Raw genomic sequence first — 21,249 nt, 5'->3', positions numbered from 1 at the left:
GGGAGGTGCTTCCTCCTGGCATTGGTCCATCATAGGTTAAAGCTCCTGGCTGTTGACTACCCATCATGAAGAAAGATTTGTTTGAAGAACTGTCAGTATCACTACCTTCCTCAATAATCGGTGCTAGTGGATCTAGCCTTGCCTGAGTTACACTCTCCTCGGTGGACACTAAGCTACCTTGGTCACCTGCCACCTTCTGGTCTCTAAAAATGTATCTTCGTGATCTTAAATTCATCAAACTTATCAATGCAATTTACCACAAATCCAACCACTCACCTAGCAAAGGATCAGTCTACGCACAACTTCTTGCTTTGCTGCTGAATATACCTGTACACAAGCGTTTAATTTCAGCAATCGAATCAAACCATTTATCTGCTAGAGGTTATCTTAGTAATGATTGGTATAATTGGAGAGTTAATCTCAACCACTGCTGTATTTTATACATTGCTGATGTTTTGAATTCAGTCTTTGCTCCGTCAAATGGACAAACAGGGTCCAAATTCACTTCTGAAAGAAGTTCTGGAACCCTTAAGCCAAATGGAATCTCACTGTCTAAGCCCAGTCAAATTTTCTCTTCAGTAGGCCCCAGTAGACGTCCTACGTGTAGGATGTCTCCTGCTTTGTTTTTCCTGGATTTTTGCACTATGGATTCCCCTTGATGTGCTAAGTCCACAGCTGTTTTTACTTTTTGATTTGGACACCTATAAGCTGGTCAATGGATCAAAAATCTGTTCCGACAGCCTGTTGCTGATCTTGAACAGTCTAATCAACTCCAATTCGGACCAAAATGGAGTAGGGGACTTGCCTCAGGCTATACAACACCTTGCTATGCCCACTGTTAGTATCTGGCTTTAATTTCTTGCTTTAGACATCCTACGCGTAGGATGTCTTTTTCATCAGAATGGCTTCAAATTCAAAACACAGGCTCCCCTTGAGTTTGCTGATCACTTTGGTATGCTCAAAATTTGGAGTGTAAAATCACACAGAAGACATCCTACGCGTAGGTTGTCTATTTGGCCTGTTTAACCCCAGACTTGACCCACAGCTTCCCCTTGATATCAGCAACCCAGTGGTATGCTTAGATTTTTGTTTGGATTTCAAAAGTCCCCAATTTTAGCTGCTCTTGCCTTTTTCAGTCAAAAGTACTAAAGTCTGCTTTGAACCCAATTTTTTTCACCCAAATGAGATGAAATCTCTCTCAGTCACTCAATATATCATGCAGATCATGCTCATGCAGCCATCATATGGTTTTGGTCTTAAAATAATGCTTTGGCACAATTTGGGTAGGATGTCTGGCAATTTCAGTCTATCTGGCCTTATCCTCTCAAGATATGGTCAAATTTTCACTTTCCATTTGAAAATAGGATAAACCCCACCTTCTCAACACACTGGTCAACTCAAAATCCCAAAATTCCCACCAGATTAGCATGTAGACATCCTACGCGTAGAATGTCTCCTGGCTTGAAATTAAATTTTTTTTCTGACAGATATGCTCATGATGCTCTGCAGCTCTATCAGAAACACTCACAGTAACTTTTGGACTTCACTTAGGCTTTCAAACACACTTTTGCGTCTTTTTGCGTCTTTTATAAACTTGTGATGAATTTACCAAGCAAGTATACATGCATGAAGTGCTCTAGATCCTGAATCATGATGTCCTACTTACTCTACTCCTACTCATCATGTGAAATGGTGATAATGGTGTTTTGGTTGCTTTCTGGCCTCTCCGGACTCTCAAGCTCTCCTCTCACCGCTTCTACCACTCTAAATCCTACTCAAGAACTCAACTAATACCTAAAACTATCTTAGTCTACCTAAATCTACTTAAGTCGAAGGATCTAGGCTAGACACACGCTTCCTAGACTCCCTCTAAGACCTAGAAAGTTCTCCACCCTCTGGTCCTATTTAAATGTAAAACGAAACTCTTAGCAAGCCAAAAATCCCTAACCTCAAGGACTAGTCTCGCTCACCTGCCTAAAGTTTTTGTCCTCGACAACGGCGCCAATGTTGGATGGATACGCCGCGACAGACGTTAGCACAGCGAGAACTCACCTAACAAGATTTGTCAGCTAAGGACGAAGCTCGACCCGCAGGCGCGTGGAAGCAAGTATAAGGTGTCAACCTACACTCGAACGACTCCTAACTAATTCTTACAGAGGTCTCTACCCAATGTCTAAGTCACAACCTTCAAGAGTGCATAAGAGGAAACTTCCTACAACGCTTTCTAGAGCCGAACACCCATCAAACAATCTCGAAACACCACAGAACTTGAAGGAGACCCTACTATCACCAATAGGTCGCTCTCCCCAAGGCCTATGAACCAAAACCCCAACCCAAAACATCCGGTGCAAAATCACGTAGGATGTCTGACCGAAATTTGCAGGTCTTCGTTTCCAAAATCTAAAGTGCCTAATATGTAGCTCTACTCAATGTGAACGCGTGGATTGCAGCAAAATCGGACAACGTATGCTCACCAAATCACCAGATGAAGCTCGTAGAAGGAGCTCGCAAAACCGGACCGTACACGCGCAATGTAGGTATCGGCGCGTAGCTCTCGTCCGGGGCAACACGCTGCACTTCTCCGCACTCAATTCCGACCACCGGTGCACACGTAGCGTCAAGATGAAGCTCACACTCTCTCTCGTATACAGTACGCTCACTCACAGACTCCAAAAACTTCTTTTAAAAATGACAAAAGGTCTTTCATTAAAGTCAAAAAGTGGTATATATACCTTACAATTCTCAAACCCTAAAGTTCCAAATTAACCAACTACTCAATCTAACTACCAAAACTGGGACACAATCTGGAAACTTCTATTAAGCCCCAATATTTACAAGGTGAAAAATCGGGTTTCCTCAATAAATGAATAATTACAAAAAATGATAATCTTCCGAGTAGTCAGTTTCCGTGGGGTGTGTCCAACTTCTAACACATGCATTTCCTCGCTATAACATCACTCATTCTTTTCTAAGGTAGTGTTTGTACACAATATAGTGTGTCCATATTTAAGTTGTTATCATCTTGATTTAAGGCAAACTCTCTTAGTTTAGGCGTATTATGGTCATTCTTCTTAATGTAGATCAAGTTAAATATGTGATCATGAGTTTCCACCTTAAACGCAAAGTTCATTGTTGTATGATTATCTTTTTAGAAAAAAAAATTGGAGAGAAACCTACAATTTGAAATTATGATTAACACACCCAGTCCTATGAGGTCAAGCATCCAAGTCAGATAAGGTAGGCCAACCCATTATGAAGTTTGCACTCTCAACATAATGGACCAATTAAGATCGGCATCAACATGAAGATAAAGATGACGAATAAAGCCAACAACAAAATGACTACGACAAAACAATGACAACAATATTAAGTCTCATTTGTGGGCCATAGTGATGAATCCAATTGAGAACCACTATGATGTATCACGAGACATTGAAACCATGGCGATGAATCAAACCACCATGATGTATCAAGTAGATGAATCATATTAGCATAGGAGTATACCATGACACGGATCCATGAACCAAAATACATGAAGCCTTTGTAAAACCCCAAGTTTGGCTTAAGGGGACGATTGTAAGGGTAAGCCCAACTTGTGGCACCATTTGGGAATGCCCTTTAGCCACCTAGGGAGGATAAATGATGAGATGGCCCAATAGCAAAAGGGTACAACCTCTCTAGCCAATGATTGTAAAGCACCAAGCCTATATTAGAGGCTATTTTCAATTAATCAATTGCACTTTGATTCCTATCATTGTGTACATACTCTCTCTCTCTCTCTCTCTCTCTCTCTCTCTATATATATATATATATATATATATATATATGCTCTTTCTTTTGGCATAACATAATCCTAATCGCTATCTCTCTAACCCTAACCTTGACACCATGGTTAAACTAAGGCTTCACCCTCCATAGCCTAATCAATCAGACTGGTTGATAGGTTAGTCGATGCAGAAGCGTGCTCCCTAATCACCAATGACTACGATAAACAACGACAACAATACTAAGTTGAAACCAATTGAGAACCACTATGATGTATCACGAGACATTGAAACCATGGCAATGAATCAAACCACCATGATGTATCAAGTAGATGAATCATATTAGCATATGAGTATACCATGACACGAATCCATGAACCAACATCCATGAAGCCTTTGTAAAACCCCAAGTTTGGCTTCAGGGGACGATTGTAAGGGTAAGCCCAACTTGTAGCGCCATTTGAGAATTCCCTTTAGCCACTTAGGAAGGATAAATGATGAGATGGTCCAATAGCAAGAGGGTAGCCAATGATTGTAAAGCTCCAAACCTATATTAGAGGCTATTTTCAATTAATCAATTACACTTTGATTCCTATCATCGTGTCTATACTCTCTCTCTCTCTCTCTCTCTCTCTCTCTCTCTCTCTCTCTCTCTCTCTCTCTCTCTATGCTCTTTTTTTTGCATAACCTAACCCTAATCACCATCTCTCTAACCCTAACCTTGACACCATGGTTAAACTAAGGCTTCACCCTCCATAGCTTAATATCATTGGTGATTAGGGAGCACGCTTACGCATCGACTAACCTATCAACCAGACCTATCAACCATTCTGATTAATTCTAGTGCATATGGAGCATTGAGAGTTCGTCATTGAACTAGATAATTATGCATGAACTTGTTCAAGATAGATTCATGTGATGCATGCCATGTTTTTTGTACCATTGATACATATAAATGATTGATTGATAAATATCGTTTTGTTACCCTTGTTCTGTTTTGCAAATGTAATTGAGGACGATTACTATTTTCTTAAGGAAAGGGTATGTCGCAGCCCTAAAAGTGAGACGCATAGCACAAATCAGCATTAAAAGTGGGACACCCTATTTTTACTGAGCCAAGGGATCTAACAATTGAAAAGCTAAAGGTTGAACAATTGAAAAGCCAAAGATCAAACAATTTAAAAGGCAAGGGTCAGGGGCACCCAAAAAGCTAAGCTAGTACCTAACAAAGACCTCTTGGAGGCATCTGTAACCATCATCAATTTTTGGGCGATATCTCTCTTTGAACATTTGTGAAGATGGCCAAGGCATTGGGCTTTCTTGAAAATGAGGCCTTGAACACTCATGACAACTTGTATTGACCATCTTTTGCAATATAAAAGAAATATCTTTCAGGAGCACTCATCTTAGGGGCCAACACTTCTAAGGAAAGTATTCCGCCTTCCCGTGTCTCTTGGGTTTGGTGTCTCTCTCTTTCTTCAAATTGAAGTGTTTGCTATTTTGATTCGTCATCTCTTCTTAACATACAAAAAGTTTCACCAAGTCTAAAGCCTAACATCAACCTATGAGACAGAACGATGCACGTATCCTCTAAATATCCAAAAAAGGGACAAAAGTACCAAAAATAAACATGCTTAAACTTACAATAGACCAACGTGGAGGTGTATATACATGTACATGAGGGACAATACGGATGGAGCTCTAACTCAAATAGATGTGAAACTATACGTACAAGGCAATGCAACCATGATAGATATGAAACTATATGTGCAAGGCAATACAACCATTATATGAAAAAGACTAGCTAGCTCCATCCAATACCAAACAAAGGGTGTGGTAGGGCATGCATTGGTTGGTTGAGGCTGAGATATTTCCACAACATAGTAGCAAGATATGAGAACGGCCTCTCCCCCTTTGTGTGGTCTGCTCATGTTGTTGTCAATTTCCCAGATAGCCAATGGGCGCTGGTATTCCGATGCATGGGCACCTATAGGGGCGCCTACAGGTTCTAATAATCTTTGCCTATTGCAGTGAGTGGAGGAAACTATAGTAGCTCTGGCCTATAAATGGTGAATCTAGGTCATATTGAAAGATGGGAGCCGCTCTATATCCATACCATGTTTGCTGAGCTACTTTTATCTTCCTGCATATAAAGATCGACTTCTCACAGTCTTCTACCTGCCACCTGGATGCCTCGAGATCTCTGTATGAGAGTCTATCCTGTGGTAACTCCCTTAATCTCTGTATGAGAGAGCCTCCGTCAACATGCATGGGGCGGCTAGCTCACTTCGATGATGATATATGGAATAGAGGGTTTGCTGCAGATGATGTAGGAGATCATGATGATGTAGGAGATCATTGTCATAGAACTTGAAAACCAAGAAATATAGCTTCCCTATGAAAAGGCCTTTGATGACACTAGTGATTGCGAAGACCGAACCAAGAAAGGTGGAAACCAATTGTAGAAAGCAAGAAAAAGGGCATGTGACGACAAAGCAAGTAGTAGTTGCCTTGGAGATTCTCTCTCTCTCTCTCTCTCTCTCTCTCTCTCTCTCTCTCTCTCTCTCTCCCCCAGGATATTCAGACACATTAAAGAGCTCCTTTGCCTCCTCTCCATCACCAGTATTTAGTAAACAAGTAAGGAGAAGTCAGGGGGCTGAGCATCCCAGCCCTCCATCCATTGTACATTGATTGACCGTAATCTCCGAGACCACCGTTGGATGCTGGACAACTCAGCACACATCACCAAAAAACAAGACAATGAGGACTGCCATTACAAAACCTGACACACGAGCAGCCATAATAAGAAAAGGCGACGTCATCCACAACCATAAGCTGACACATCAACTGTGAGAAACTAATGCAGTCTTAAAGCTGGCACATTAGCTGCCAGGAAAAACACACTCACAAACAGTCACAAACTATGCCATCAATCACAATACCAAGCTAAAAGCAAGGATATGCTGTCCACGTGGGCTGCTTTGGTTGGCCCCCCTCCCTTGGACTCTTGACAGCTGGGAAAGGACCTGCAATGTCTTTTCCCCACAATGCAGATCCCCATGGTTCCCCGCCTCCACCAGCTGCTTGAATTATGGGGAGAGGACACTGCAGGTCCCTTCCCTACCCCCTAAATACCACCCAATGCATGTATTGTGTGTGTCAACACATGCAAGATATATTTAATATAATCAAAGCGTTTAGAGGGGCCACATGGGGTCAAAACCGTAATGGGTATCTCAAATCTACCTGTAATCTATGTTTTACACCCAAAAGATAATCATCAGTTTTGGCATTACTAAAAACATCTGAGAGTCCAATGATGTGTGCCACAGTATTTACGCCAAGAGCCATTTGTTCAAGCACAAGAATATATGACTTTGAAACCTCTTATTTCGCTCCAATGTTCCAACCTCACTTAGACATTGACTCAATTTCAATCCAGAATTTCAATGATAATATCTTAATAATACCGGTAAATATTACCGTCTACACCAGCTAAATGCCAGTGGTCATAAATAGTTAAATTACCACCAAGAGTTTAGGTCACAGAGTAAAATATCTGATTTCCCTTTATTGCAAAAATTTGCCAAACCATTCCAGCATCTTGGAATGGGCCTCCTCTGCATTGGCAACCTCATTAGGATCGTCAGGATTGTACCGACAAGTCCATCCATGAGCAACTCCTGGGTAAATGTGCGCGAAGCTTTCCAGCTGCACGTACAAGCAAGCAAATAGTAAAGATCACAGTTACCCTTTGTTTGTTTAGGAAGCCTTATTAGGACAGAATGTTGAGCAAATACCTCTGGTTTGGACTTGAGAGTATCTATGAACTTCTGAGCGAGAGCAGGGGGTGTACTTGTGTCAATCTCTGCAGCAAGGATCGCAATTGGGGTCTTTACATCTGCAGAATGATGACGGATTGAGTGATATAAGCAGGTCTGCAGTCATAACATTCCGCAGTTTCTAAAAATTTTGCCATCACTCCTTATTTGTGGCAAGGCCACATTCAAAATGCTTTACCTTGTATATCCTCAACTGTGACAAACGAAGGATGGGCAAGAACCGCTGCTTTCAGACAATCTCCTTTGGCAAGTTGTACAGCAAGTTTAGCTGCAAAACATTGGATGGCTTATTCAATTAGTGTCATCATCACTTCTATGTACGGTCTGATACGGAAATAAGAAAATATACCTCCCCAACAAAACCCAACAGCTCCAACAGATGAAAAGCCTTTCTCGTGTAAGCATTCAACAACTTGTTTGGCTCCTTCAACCGAGTCCAACTAAAACGACAGATGGTCAAAATTCTTAGCATTCATCAGCCAAAGAAAACCATGCTCCTAAAATTCCTCTGTTGAGCAAGCATATCATGGACTAGAGCAGTTAAACCTATACTTAGGGTAGAGACGCACAGCTTGATGGTTCTTGAACCAGTCACCAAAATTGGCAAAGGGATTCCCAGTATTGGAGGGAACGAAAGGATCCTTATTGAAAAAGTCTGGCACACTAACATAATAACCAGCATATGCCATCTTGTCTGCCAACTTTCTGAGTAATAACACAAGTTACTAGCAGAACATTTGACAAGAAGTAAAATAAAGGGAAGGTTGACGCATACCTCAAAAGTGGAGCATCAAAACCTGCACCAAATACAACAGAACACTCTTAATATCCACAAGAGCAGCTCTTCAATCACTAGAGCAGCCCCTCAATAACTGTCTAAATTGCTTCACATTGCTAAAAGGAATGAATAAATCCAAGCACATGATGCATGCATGACTGTTGCAAAGGGCCCTACATATGAGGCAAACTTGGAACACCAAATGCAATCATGCCAAGAACTGCTAAAAACTCATAATAAGATTGTTGTGATTATTAGGCTACACAAGGTTTTATTTATGGAGAACTAATTGATGAGAGATCAGGAGAGCAAGTGTGATTAACACTGCCACGAGCTTAGAGCCTCTTGATAAACCTACACGATGCATTCAGTACATCCCTATATCCACTACGCCTCTTATCTCCTTAACAGGTCAAAAAAGAGTCACTGACATTCTTCTTCTTTTTTCTGCACAAACAAAGATGCTAGCTTTATTGCTAAAAATCCCGATTCCCTCAGGATGCCCAAATGGGGCGGATCCTGAAAGGCAAGTACCAATGTCACAATAAAAACATGTTTTGTCCCCTCAAAACGAAACAAACACAAAACGCTCGAAAGCTTTTGAAAAAAACTCGAACCAGGGGGACGAAACACGTTGCTCGAAAGAAAAATGGCCTTTCAAAATTCAGAATTAGCCGTGTAGTATGTGATGTGAAACATTTTTTACCACTTGTGTGACCATGTTTGTAGGATGTATCCACCTAGACTTCTGAAAATCACTTTTTCCCATAACCTCTAGAAACATGTGTTTCATCTTGGCATTTTTGAAACAAAATAAAGCAAAATGCCTCCAAACACATGAAACTTTTCTTGTTACACTGGCAAGCACAAAGCAGTTGTACAAAACAGGCCAGGAGGAAAACATTGTAAAAGATGATAAAACAGGCCATAACGGTGGAACTGTAAAACTGACTAAGCTGATGACATCAATATGCTTAGTTCGTCCATGAATAACAGGACTATGTGTTAAGAGCAATAGCACTTTTGAGAACCTAAATAAATAGTGGTACAAGATGAAGGTGCAATAGCAAGATGATTCAAAATCTATCAAAGCCATAAATCTTTTGTCATTCTGTCGAGATAAGAGATAAGCCCAATACTTGACTTCTGTAGAAGAAGATGCAGTGGCGTTTTGCTTATCATACGGCGATAATATCAATGGATTACCACAGAGAAAGCAATAACTAGCAGTAGATCTTCTAGTGTGTAACATATCCAGCCCAATCAAAAGTACTACATCCAACAAGAATGTCACCACCAGAATATAAAATACCATAGTCAATGCAGTGAAAGCAATGAAGTACTTGATGAGCTCATAGCAAATATCAGGTCGAGTGTTAATCAAGAATAACAATGGCCTATACCCCGTAGCATCTACCAAAGAAATATCATCATCCTTGGACAACTCAGAATTGGGATCCATAGGACGAAAGATGTCACGTGCGCACTTCGTTTGCGGTATGTAGACATATTCTGCCACAATCTGGCATGATCCAGTAGCTTAGGATTGAGCCTCGCACCTTTGTGAGCCTCTAGCAGGACGTGCATGTGCAGGCCAGTCATAGTTGCATAACATGAGCATTTTCCACCGCATAGATATAGTTTTGTGACAGCAGGTGAACCATCTCTAATAAGTCATTTATTTTAATAAGTGACTTTATTCCAGAATCGTGGGGGCATTCTTATGGCTGCTCGACCCAGCATAATTTGGATATATAAGGAGGCCCAAGGCGCTCAAGCAGAAGAAGCAGGGAAACAAGGAGGCAGGCACCCGACCGGCAGCACCTCAAGATCTCTAGCATTTTCTCTGAGCAAGAACCAGCGTTTTCAGCCACAGACATCAGCGTTTTTAGAACAGCCCTGAACCTTGCCGTACTGCACCCTTCCCGGTTGCAAATCCTAGCCCCCAGATCAGCCTAGCGTTTCCAATTTTAGCACAAACCAGCCAGCGTTTTTGCAGATTCAGATTCATCCAGCTAGCGTTTTTGCATTCTCAGCCTCGCATGCATGGGCGGTTGCAAATCAGCCCCGTAAAACTGCCACAGTAGCATATCCACAAGAGAAGTACCTAGCGTTTTCAGATTTCAGCCTTGATTGCAAATCAGCCCCGTAAAACTGCCACAGTAGCAGATCCACAACAGAAGTACCTAGCGTTTTCAGATTTCAGCCTTGACCTCGTCATCGTGTCGTCGACATAGACCCCAGCAGTACCTCGTTGTCGACATGGACCCATCAGTAGCCAGTACACAGCATCAGTACCCCTTAGCATCAGCACCTCAACATTTAGCAAGGGGGCCCTTGAGGGTTGGGACCCGACATCCATGTGTCGTCTCTTTCCTCTCTCTTGTCTATCTCTTCCTTTCAGTTCAATTCGGACCTATAGCAGGCTTGCACACTACAAGTGAGAAATCAATAGCAACACACGCACAGAAACTTCATAATCACTGAACTTTGAGAGAGAGAGAGAGAGAGAGAGAGAGAGAGAGAGAGAGAGAGAGACGACACGGCCCGGCGTAGTTCCGTGCCCAGAGGTATTGGCTCCAAAGTCTGGCGCCCCTTTCGGTATTTAATTTTCATTAATCATTGCAAAGTACAACTCCCAAGAAACCTCTGCTCTCAGACTCTACGTCCAGACTATGCTCTCGGACTCTGCATCATTTTGGGACCCGACATCCTTGTGTCGTCTCTTTCCTCTCTCTTGTCTCTCTCTTCCTTTCATTTTAGTTCAGTCTTTCTATAACAGGCTTGGACACTCCAAGCGAGAAATCAATAGCAACACACGCACAGAAACTTCATAATCACTGAACTTTGAGAGAGAGAGAGAGAGAGAGAGAGAGAGAGAGAGAGAGAGAGAGAGAGAGAGAGTCGACACGGCCCAGTGTAGTTCCGTGCCTAGAGGTATGGGCTCCAAAGTCTGCCCCCCCTTTCGGTATTTATTTTTCATTAATCATTGCAAAGTACAACTCCCAAGAAACCTCTGCTCTCAGATTCTACGTCCAGATGCTTTGAAGAGTGAGGCCCTTGGGCTCCTTTTAGTCTTACAAGGGATTCCAAAAGCAGAGCCCCAAAAGCAGTTAAACTCAAAAGCAATGAGCCCCAAAAGCAACTGGCTCCAAAAACAACCAAAAAGCAGCTTGCGCAAATTACAGAATTCTGTATAGCTACCACATCAACATGTAAGCGCAAATTGCAGGCGTCCGTACAGCATGCTAGGTCAGCATGTCGTACAGCTTGCCATGTCATCTATTCGTATTGTCCGTCCGTACTGTCTATCCAGGTGGTCATGCCACGCCACCATTTTGTGACATACCCCCCTCTTCAAAGAATTGTCATCGCCCTCGATTACGCCTACAAAACATACAAAGGCCATAAACCAGTTCATCAAACATTGACCCTCTGTACTGACGCACTAGACCAACACAAATCTAGCACTTGCACATAGACAACAGTTGTCACGAGGACGTGGCAACTGCTAACCTTAGTTGTTGGTATCTTTCCAATGATTTTTGTTTTATTTTTGAGACCCTCTTTTTGAAGTTGCAAACGGTCGGACATTGTATGGCCAATGTGAACGGTAGTTTCACCCGCAGATGGATAGTAGTCGGCACTGGAATTTGTACAGTAAGAGGATGTCTGGGCTCAGAGCAAGATCATGTAGGTCCCCCCGTCGCACTTAGCAAGTTGGTGGATACTAGGAAGTGAACTCAATAAAGGCATAAAGTCAAGGTGGGATCACCAACAGAAAGTATCCGACGGCCACATTGCACTTTTGGATGCGGTCCCAATGAGGATAGATGGTCAGATGACCAATGGGAGCCCAACGGAAGCATCTCCTAAAATTTAGGGAACTGCTATTTTGGGCCGTGAAATGTGTTCGCGTCATTACCTCCGGTATGACAAGGGGAACATTTTATAACTCTGCTGCAAAGTCAACTGATGCACTAGTTGAGAGATTTTTAAGCAAGAAGCCCAATGCGGGGAAATTGCATGTATGAGTGCCAAGTGGCACTTTTTGGTCAATTTACCAAGTTTGAGAGAACAGAACTCGTAACTGACTCTTTCAGCCATTTCTCTCCATTTTTGAGCTTCCCATGACTTTGCCTAAGTCTAAGGAGCTCATTTTCAGCATTGGAAGGCATCAGATGCGTATTTACAAGGCTGTTTTGCTGCCTTTTCAGCGATACGCAGGTTTTAGCAGCCATGGAAATCTTCCACTTTTTGCATCTATGTGTTCACAGATGCATTACAGGTTAAGGGCAGAAGAGGGGACGCTCGACTTATGCTTGGGGGATGCCTCATTGAGAACCTGTCACAGGTTAAGAGCTATGGAGTGCTTGCTTTCCTCTCTATGTACAGTGTGGTGCTAGGAGTGATGACCTGCACACTACACACTGCTCTCTCTCTCTCCCCTACGTGCAGTTATGTGATGCCCCACAAGAGGGCTATTCATTTGACTGATGTACAGCTGTGTGGTTTCATGCTTTTGTGCTGAGACAAGAGCCTCCTTGAGCAGGAACAGGGATAGCTAACTGCTACTCCAAAGCAGGCACCGGTGAGGGTCATAACCTCACCGTACAGGTGCGTTTTCAGCGCTGTGTATGCGTTGTAAATTGACTGTTTTTCAGCCATACGGACGCCAAAACCATTGGGAATAGTGCCCCACTGGCAGAGGACAGTTAGGGGACTGTTTGGGGTTGAAAACAGGGCAAAAAACAGTAAATACAGCGTGCTGAATTTACTGTTTTTGGGCAGGAATCAGAGGGTTTATGCCAGTGGAAGTGAGTTCCAGCAGGGGAATTGGTTTCGCGCAAGTTTTGGGGCTGTTATGCTGCCGAAATTTGGCCAAATCAAGTGGTATCTAGTTGGATATAGACAAAGGATTCCTAGGACTCTACTTTGTAAATTTACCCTCTCAAAGTATAAAGAAATACCGAAAGGGGCGCCAATTTTGGGGCCTACAGGTTGTCGGCGTCTGCTCGGAGCATTCTAGCTCCCGAGCCGTGTGTGTAATTAGGTGTTAATCCCCATTACAGGTTACCTTTGCAAAGTACTTTGTGTGTGTCTAAAGTAAAGAATTTCGGATGAAAGCCAACGCCTACCGCCCCACGGACCGGTTTCAAGGTTTCATTACCAGGGCATTAATCACTTTTTCCTCAAGAAGTGAGCCTCGGGTGTTTTGGGTAAAGACACAGAGTAGAGGAACGCGGGATTACACTATGGCCGACAAAGGGAAGGGCATTATGGAAGAGGGTTCCTCTTGACAGGATAGACAAGAAATTAGGGTTGATTTTCTTCTGCGTTTTAAGGGTTTGCAAGTATGAACCAAGATGAGATAGGGAGAGGTCTCACGGTGGTAGATTGGCCACTAGATCTCCTGCAGGAGTGATGTGGGTCTGCCAGGTGGCACGCTGCTCGCCGATTCTCTGAGGCGATTGCTTGGATTCTATGACGCATTGGTAAATCATCTTGGAATTTGAGCTTGCTTGGTCGTGGGTGGTACGTCAGTGTTGTGGAATTATGCTCGTTTGCAGAGGCAAGAGCCTCTTGCACAAGTAAAAGGTTAAGGGACAAGTTGCAAGATGCTATGTGGTGAAGTTCAAGAACTATCCACCTATGGATGCAAAGTGGATGGAAGAGCATGAACTGTCAGAGTCACCAAATGTATTGCAGCTTTACCTTGAGGCCTTTGGGTTACAACCTACGTATGCCCCAACCCAATGTCTGCAAAGGAGGGGTAATGATAGAGCTAGCACATCAAATGTACTCATGGATTTAGTGCAACAGCAGTGTACAATATGACAAAAGTATGAAGGTCTCATTAAGTCATTTGTACATATGTTTTGACAGTCTTTCTTACGGATACATGCGATGATAAAAGAGTACTAACAACACAAGGTCATCAGTGGCATGTATTTATGGTATGCAATCGAGGACGTTTGCGATTTCAAGAGGGGGGTATGTCACGAGGATGTGGCAACTGCTAACCTTAGTTGTTGGTTTCTTTCCAATGATTTTTGTTTTATTTTTGAGACCCTCTTTTTGAAGTTGCAAACGGTCGGACATTGTGTGGCCAATGTGAACGGTAGTTTCACCCGCAGATGGATAGTGGTGGACACCGGAATTTGTACAGTAAGAGGATGTCTAGGCTCAGAGCAAGATCATGTAGGTCCCCCCGTCGCACTTAGCAAGTTGGTGGATACTAGGAAGTGAACTCAATAAAGGCATAAAGTCAAGGTGGGATCACCAACAGAAAGTATCCGACAGTTGGGCCACATTGCACTTTTGGATGCGGTCCCAATGAGGATAGATGGTCAGATGACCAATGGGAGCCCAACGGAAGCATCTCCTAAAATTTAGGGAACTGCTATTTTGGGCCGTGAAATGTGTTCGCGTCATTACCTCCGGTATGACAAGGGGAACATTTTATTACTCTGCTGCAAAGTCAACTGATGCACCAGTTGAGAGATTTTTAAGCAAGAAGCCCAATGCAGAGAAATTGCATGTATGAGTGCATTTACCAAGTTTGAGAGAACAGAACTCGTAACTGACTCTTTGGAGCAGTTTTGGAGGCTCATAACTATGATTTTCAGCCATTTCTCTCCATTTTTGAGCTTCCCATGACTTTGCCTAGGTCTAAGGAGCTCATTTTCAACATTAGAAGGCATCAGATGCGTGTTTACAAGGCTGTTTTGCTGCGTTTTCAGCGATACACAGGTTTTGGCAGCCATGTAAATTTTCCCCTTTTTGCATCTATGTGTTCACAGATGCATCTATGTGTTCACAGATGCATTACAGGTTAAGGGCAGAAGAGGGGACGCTCGACTTATGCTTGGGGGATGCCCCATTGAGAACCTGTCCGCACAGGTTAAGAGCTATGGAGTGCTTGCTTTCCTCTCTATGTACAGTGTGGTGCTAGGAGTGATGACCTGCACACTACACACTGCTCTCTCTCTCCCCTACGTGCAGTTATGTGATGCCCCACAAGAGGGCTCTTCATTTGACTGATGTACAGCTGTGTGGTTTCATGCTTTTGTACCGAGGCAAGAGCCTCCTTGAGCAAGAACAGGGGTAGCTAACTGCTACTCCAAAGCAAGCACCGGTGAGGGTCATAACCTCACCGTACAGGTGTGTTTTCAGCGCTGTGTATGCGCTGTAAATTGACTGTTTTTCAGCCATACGGACGCCAAAACCATTGGGAATAGTGCCCCACTGGCAGCGGACAGTTAGGGGACTGTTTGGGGCTGAAAACAGGGCAAAAACCAGTAAATACAGCATGCTGAATATACTGTTTTTGGGTAGGAATCAGAGGGTTTATGCCGGTGGAAGTGAGTTCCAGCAGGGGAATTGGTTTCGCGCAAGTTTTGGGGTTGTTATGTTACCGAAATTTGGCCAAATCAAGTGGTATCTAGTTGGATATAGACAAAGGATTCCCAGGACTCTACTTTGTAAATTTACCCTCTCAAAGTATAAAGAAATACCGAAAGGGGCGCCAATTTTGGGGCCTACAGGTTGTCGGTGTCTGCTCGGAGAATTCTAGCTCCCGAGCCGTGTGTGTAATTAGGTGTTAATCCCCGTTACAGGTTACCTTTGCAAAGTACTTTGTGTGTGTCTAAAGTAAAGAATTTCGGGTGAAAGCCAACGCCTACCGCCCCACGGGCCGGTTTCAACAGTCACATCACATCAAGTCAAATCAATCAGACAAAAAATCATTCTCAATCTCAGACCATGACTGCCAGCAACGTATTTAGTAGTCGCATCTAAAATCCACACCGGACCTCACTAATGTCGGATTAACTAATCCTTATTGCGATCATGTCTATAGAGATTGTCAAGACCGAAATGCTGCAGTCTTTTCGTCTTTCAGTCCTGCACTCAAACACAGTCACATGTTAAGAGTGTTCATCAATCAGAATCAGAATCAGTTCCAAAAATTCCCATGTCGAAGTACTTCTTTCATAAAGTCATCCAGCAAAATACTATCAACCCATCAGTATCCCTGAAATCCAAAAGAAAACCAGTGACTTTATTCTTTGTAGGTAATCTGTGACAAAGGAGTGGAGTAACTCCTCTCTTGCGCAGTCCCGCCTGCACCAGATTCAACTTGCTGATCTCCAAGAACTCTTGGAATAGCCAAAGCTAGATCAAAAGCATCAAGGTAAAGTTCCAAATCTAAGGGGTATCTGCCAGAGTTTTGGCAACTTCAGTCTGAAGGATAGATAATTTATCTTCTCTTGAATCTAGAAAGGGCCATAGTCATTCTTACCTTTGGCAAAAGCCGCTCCTTTCCTTGTCGTTTCCTTAGGCGTGCTTCTCAAACCATAAGAGCACCCAATCATCTTCCTTTAGCTGCAAGTTGAGTCAAATCTTGTCCGCTTCCCTCTTATGCCCTGCTTGAAACTTCTCAACAGCCTTGTGCACCTTGGCAACAACCGTATCCAGATCGAGAGCATACTGATCTACTTCAAAAACCTTAACCTGGGTCTAGGGAATTCTCTGATCTACCAGGTGATTCCCTTTTTTCTTTCTTTCCTTGTCTAGGACATGTGGGTAGCGTCTTTCGCTTCCCCTGTCCATTGACACGTCAATCTCAATCATCCGAACCCTGAGACGCATTCTCATCTGATCCCCTTTCTGTGGAATCCTTTGATGAACTTGCATCTGGTTCCCTTAGTTCGTCGGAACCCTCGGATCTGCCACCATCTGATTCTCAGGAATCGTATGATGAGCTATCATCCGGTTTGTCCCTGATTCATTCTCATCACTCTGGCGGAGTCTTGCCATGTTGATATGGATACTATCCTGCCGGTAAGACTCTGGCGGAATCTTGCCATATTGATGTGGATACTATCCTGCCGGTAAGATAAGTCAATGAGCCGGCATGCGTTCCAAATCATTCCTTAGCATATTGTATAAGTCTTTGAATAGAGTCACAATTCTTGTTCAGCAAACCACAGCAAAACCGCTCGACCTGGTCTTTCAAAGTAATCTTTCACAACGAAGACACTAATCAATAAGTATCCCCATACACTTGCACGCACAGTGTCCATTCACTTTGTTTATGATCATTGCACTCTCTCATTAAGAACGGAAGGCTCTCCCTTCCATAAGAAGAAAAAGGAACCTTGAGCACAGTTTGGAGCACTCATCTTGAGCAAAGAACAAACATTCATTCCGCTACACCTTACACTTTGACAATGACGAGATCAACAAGAAAAACAAGGAGTTCAACGAAGGGAGTCAAGCTGTCAGATTTGAGACGTTTTCAGGCTACCAGGACACCCATCCAGCCCTTGAGTTTGTACAACAGATTGACGTCTTCTCTAGAGATCGGTTCACAGGACACGCTAGGGTGCGAAGGGCGGCATCTTACTTGAAAGGAACTGCACAGACTACTCTGTTGTTCGATGCAGAAGCACCTGCGACGTGGTTAAAATTTAAGACAATTTTCATGTCAACTTGGATATCAGATGAATATGCACAAGATATCATCATGGCTTGGCATCACTTGAAAATGATTGAGAAAGATATATTGGATGATTATTGCCAGAAGTCTGAGAGATAGAGAGAGAGGAGAAATACGACACCAGAGACGTTGTAAAACCCTCCTCCAAAGGCCTCACTCTCGTCGGCGAGAGTGGTCTACTATTGATTGCACAAACGGGTACAAACTGCATGTGACTGATGCAAGTCTAGGCTAGATCGATGACGACGACGGGGATGGCGAGACCGATCTAAGGGCTGAAATCTACTACTCTTATACTGCTGTCCAAAAACGCTAATGGCTGAATTCTGTTGCGGCTGGAAACACAAGAGAAAACGCTGCCTTTGCTGGTCATTATGGCTGAAAATCTGCGGTTCCTTGGGGCTGAAAACTGATGGTCTTTAGGGCTGAAAACTACAGGTCTTTGTCTGTTGAAATCGCCATGCACACAAGGTCGATGGAGGTCCAGAAAACTGTAACGGACTTGGACACTCCAAGTCAAGAATCAACCGCGACAGCACCAAATAACCACTTCAAACAATTCACAGATCACAATAGATTTGCACTGGCCCGGCGGAGTTCCGTGCCTAGAGATATTGGCCCCAAAGACTGGCGTCCCTTTCGGTATTTCTTTTTATATTAATCAGTTCAAAGTACAAGGGAGTGACTCGAGGTTCACTCTCAGACTCTGCGTCCAGATGCTCTGAGGAGTGAAGGCCCAAGCCACTTATTTAAAGGTTTACAAGGGATGCCCAAAAGCAGAGCCCCAAAAGCCTAAAAGCTTCTCTCTCTCTCTCTCTCTCTCTCTCTCTCTCTCTCTCACAGAGAGTAAAAAAAAAGCAATGATGTTCTCTCTCTCTCTCTCTTTCCCATTGTGTAGAAGAAAAAGCAATGCTTTTCCATACTGCTGGTCGCAAAACGTGCCGCAAATCACGGAAATCCATACCATCTGCTTCCACGTGGCATCCCGGCAATTTTAGGGTTTGCTGAGATTAGGGTTTCAGCCAGAAATTAATGTTTGCTGCAAATTAGGGTTTTTGGCATATTTTAGGGTTTGCAGGAATTTTAGGGTTTCAGCCAGAAATTAGGGTTTCTGCTATAACCGGCCTATACAACGTAGAGGGCGGTACTGTTTCAATTACCTGTTAACTTTACACAGAGCATTGAGAAGGGAAGAGAACACAGTTGCGTCCAGTGACTAGAATGTCACTGCGCACACGAGACCGACACCCTGTAGGCCCCAAAGACTGGCGCCCCTTTCGGTATTTCTTTATTCAAATTAAGGTAGACGATCCGACCACTTAGCACAAGCTTTCACAAAGCTGTCCAAACCTGGCGAGGGCTGAAAACGCAGGTTTTCGACCGGATTTCGACAACATAACGACGCAAAAACCCCTGTAGGTCAAAAACACCTGTCTAGGACGGATTCCCTCGATATCTGGAAGCTTTCTGGTGAGCTGTCACAGAAATTCAGCGGGCTGTAATTCTCTGTTTTTCACTGCCGGGAGCCCAAAAGCTTGTACACGCATCCCAAGGCTCTCACGAGGCTCCCCCGATGTTCCCTTGCAGTTTAGGTGCGAAACCCTAAACCTGCAGAAAAACACAGCAGGCTGTAATTCCCTGTTTCGGATCGTTTTTAGCAGAGCGAACACGCCTATGCGTGTCCCAAGGGCTCCCGCACGCAATGGGACAGTTCCCCTGTGAATTGGACGAGTTTTCACGCGAGAAAACTCTCCAAACTCGCAATCTTTCGTGATGGAACTGTGCGTACCTGTGGGGGATTAGCAATTAGCTAATCCGGTTCCTGTTTAGAAGGCTCTTGCCTTGGCAAACGCGCATAAACACCCCAGAACTGTACATAGGTCAAATGAGAAGCCCACTAGTGGGGCATAACATACTGTACGTAGGGGAGAAAGAGAGTAGTATGTAGCGTGCGGGGCATCACTCCCGTCACCATACTGTGCATAGAGAACAAGGTAAGCATTCCATAGCTTCTGTACCTGCTACAATCCTCAAAATGGCGCCCTCTTTGTTGATATGCAGCTCGTTTTTGCCTCCCAGAGTGGCAGAATCGCTCACAGGCTGACACGTCGCCCAGTTTCCGAGTTTGGGCTTTCCCTGCTAAAAATATCTCAACTGGTGCGTCAGTTGACTTGACAGCAAAGCAATAAAATGTTCCCCTTGTCATTCCAGAGCTAATGACGAGAACACATTTTCCGGTCAAAAATAGCAGTTCCCTAAATTTTAGGAGATGCTTCCATGGCGTCCCTATCGATCTCCTGACCATCATTGAAGACTACCATTTGACCAACATCTACAATGTGGGTTAATTTACTGGCCCCTTTCAACTTATAAAGTTGCAGTGACTTGACAAGTGGCCCAAATTCCAGTTTGGCGCACACGAGCTTCCATACTCATCAGAATTCAGTGCTAACTGGCCAGGGCAGTCCCTGTCTGACCGACCTAAATCCCCGATGTGAGAAACCCATTTGGCTGCAACCGTTTCACACTGGCCATGCAATGTCCACTTGCACCTTTTCAAGGGTTTTGGGACAAACAAGTAAAAATAAAATAAATATATCTAATACTTATTTACGGAAGGCAACGGGAAAAATACACCTCCTAGTGACATCTGCTGTCCGCCACGTCATCACTTTGTGACATACCCCCCTCTTGAAAGCATTGTAATCGACCACGATTACGCTTACAAAACCGACAAAAGCCATAAACCGTCTTAGCAGACACTAATTGTTAGTACCTACGTACTAGGAACACACATCTAGCACATGTACCAAATCGACAGTCACATCACACGATATCACATGACATTCAACACTCATTCAAATGATTTATCGGCAATGTAGCTAGCAATCACATCTAGGCCCAATCGGGACCTCATCGATGTCCGATTGACTAACCCCTATTGCAACCATGTCTATTCGAGATCAATCAGACCAAAATGCTGCAGCCATTTCGTCTATCAGTTCTTGCACTCAAAAGAAGTGAAGAAACAAATCAGTATCATAATCAGAAATTCCATTTCATAAAGTCATACAGCAGAATACTGTCAGCTCTCAATATCCCTGAAGCTCAAAGAGACATCAGTAACTCTAGTATCTAAATCAAGGCATCTGTTGACAAAGGAGCGGAGCGACTCCCCTCTTGTGCATCCCACTGCACCAAATCTCCGGCCAAGCTGAATTTTGGGTTCCATTTGGAGTAGACTATGCTAAACCAAAAGCATCGAGGTAAAGTTTCACAATCTGAGGAGTATCTGCTAGGTCCTCCTCCTCCATCCACTTCGCATCTAGTGCAGGATAATTCTTGAACTTAACCAAGAACCGC

The 21,249-nt window shown here is 43.6% G+C and overlaps 1 protein-coding gene across 1 annotated transcript in view; it reads right to left on the bottom strand.

Annotated features, from left to right (window-relative positions):
• Window positions 1-7,136: 7,136 nt before the first annotated feature.
• LOC147444739 (endo-1,3;1,4-beta-D-glucanase-like) overlaps window positions 7,137-21,249 on the bottom strand; it is a 42,381-nt gene continuing 28,268 nt past the window's right edge. Inside the window, exons 2-7 of the mRNA XM_086527281.1 lie at window positions 8,382-8,403; window positions 8,176-8,311; window positions 7,956-8,046; window positions 7,785-7,874; window positions 7,565-7,665; window positions 7,137-7,475 (exon numbers count right to left, since the gene is read on the bottom strand). Coding sequence (XP_086383407.1) covers window positions 7,335-7,475; window positions 7,565-7,665; window positions 7,785-7,874; window positions 7,956-8,046; window positions 8,176-8,311; window positions 8,382-8,403 — 581 coding nt within the window. The 3' untranslated portion in view covers window positions 7,137-7,334. The remainder of the gene's footprint in view (window positions 7,476-7,564; window positions 7,666-7,784; window positions 7,875-7,955; window positions 8,047-8,175; window positions 8,312-8,381; window positions 8,404-21,249) is intronic.

The sequence above is a fragment of the Adiantum capillus-veneris genome, chromosome 13 (genome assembly GCF_014529385.1).
Source record: "Adiantum capillus-veneris isolate H3 chromosome 13, ASM1452938v2, whole genome shotgun sequence".
In the NCBI taxonomy this organism is placed as follows: domain Eukaryota; kingdom Viridiplantae; phylum Streptophyta; class Polypodiopsida; order Polypodiales; family Pteridaceae; genus Adiantum; species Adiantum capillus-veneris.
This window is presented reverse-complemented; position numbering and strand designations above follow the sequence as displayed.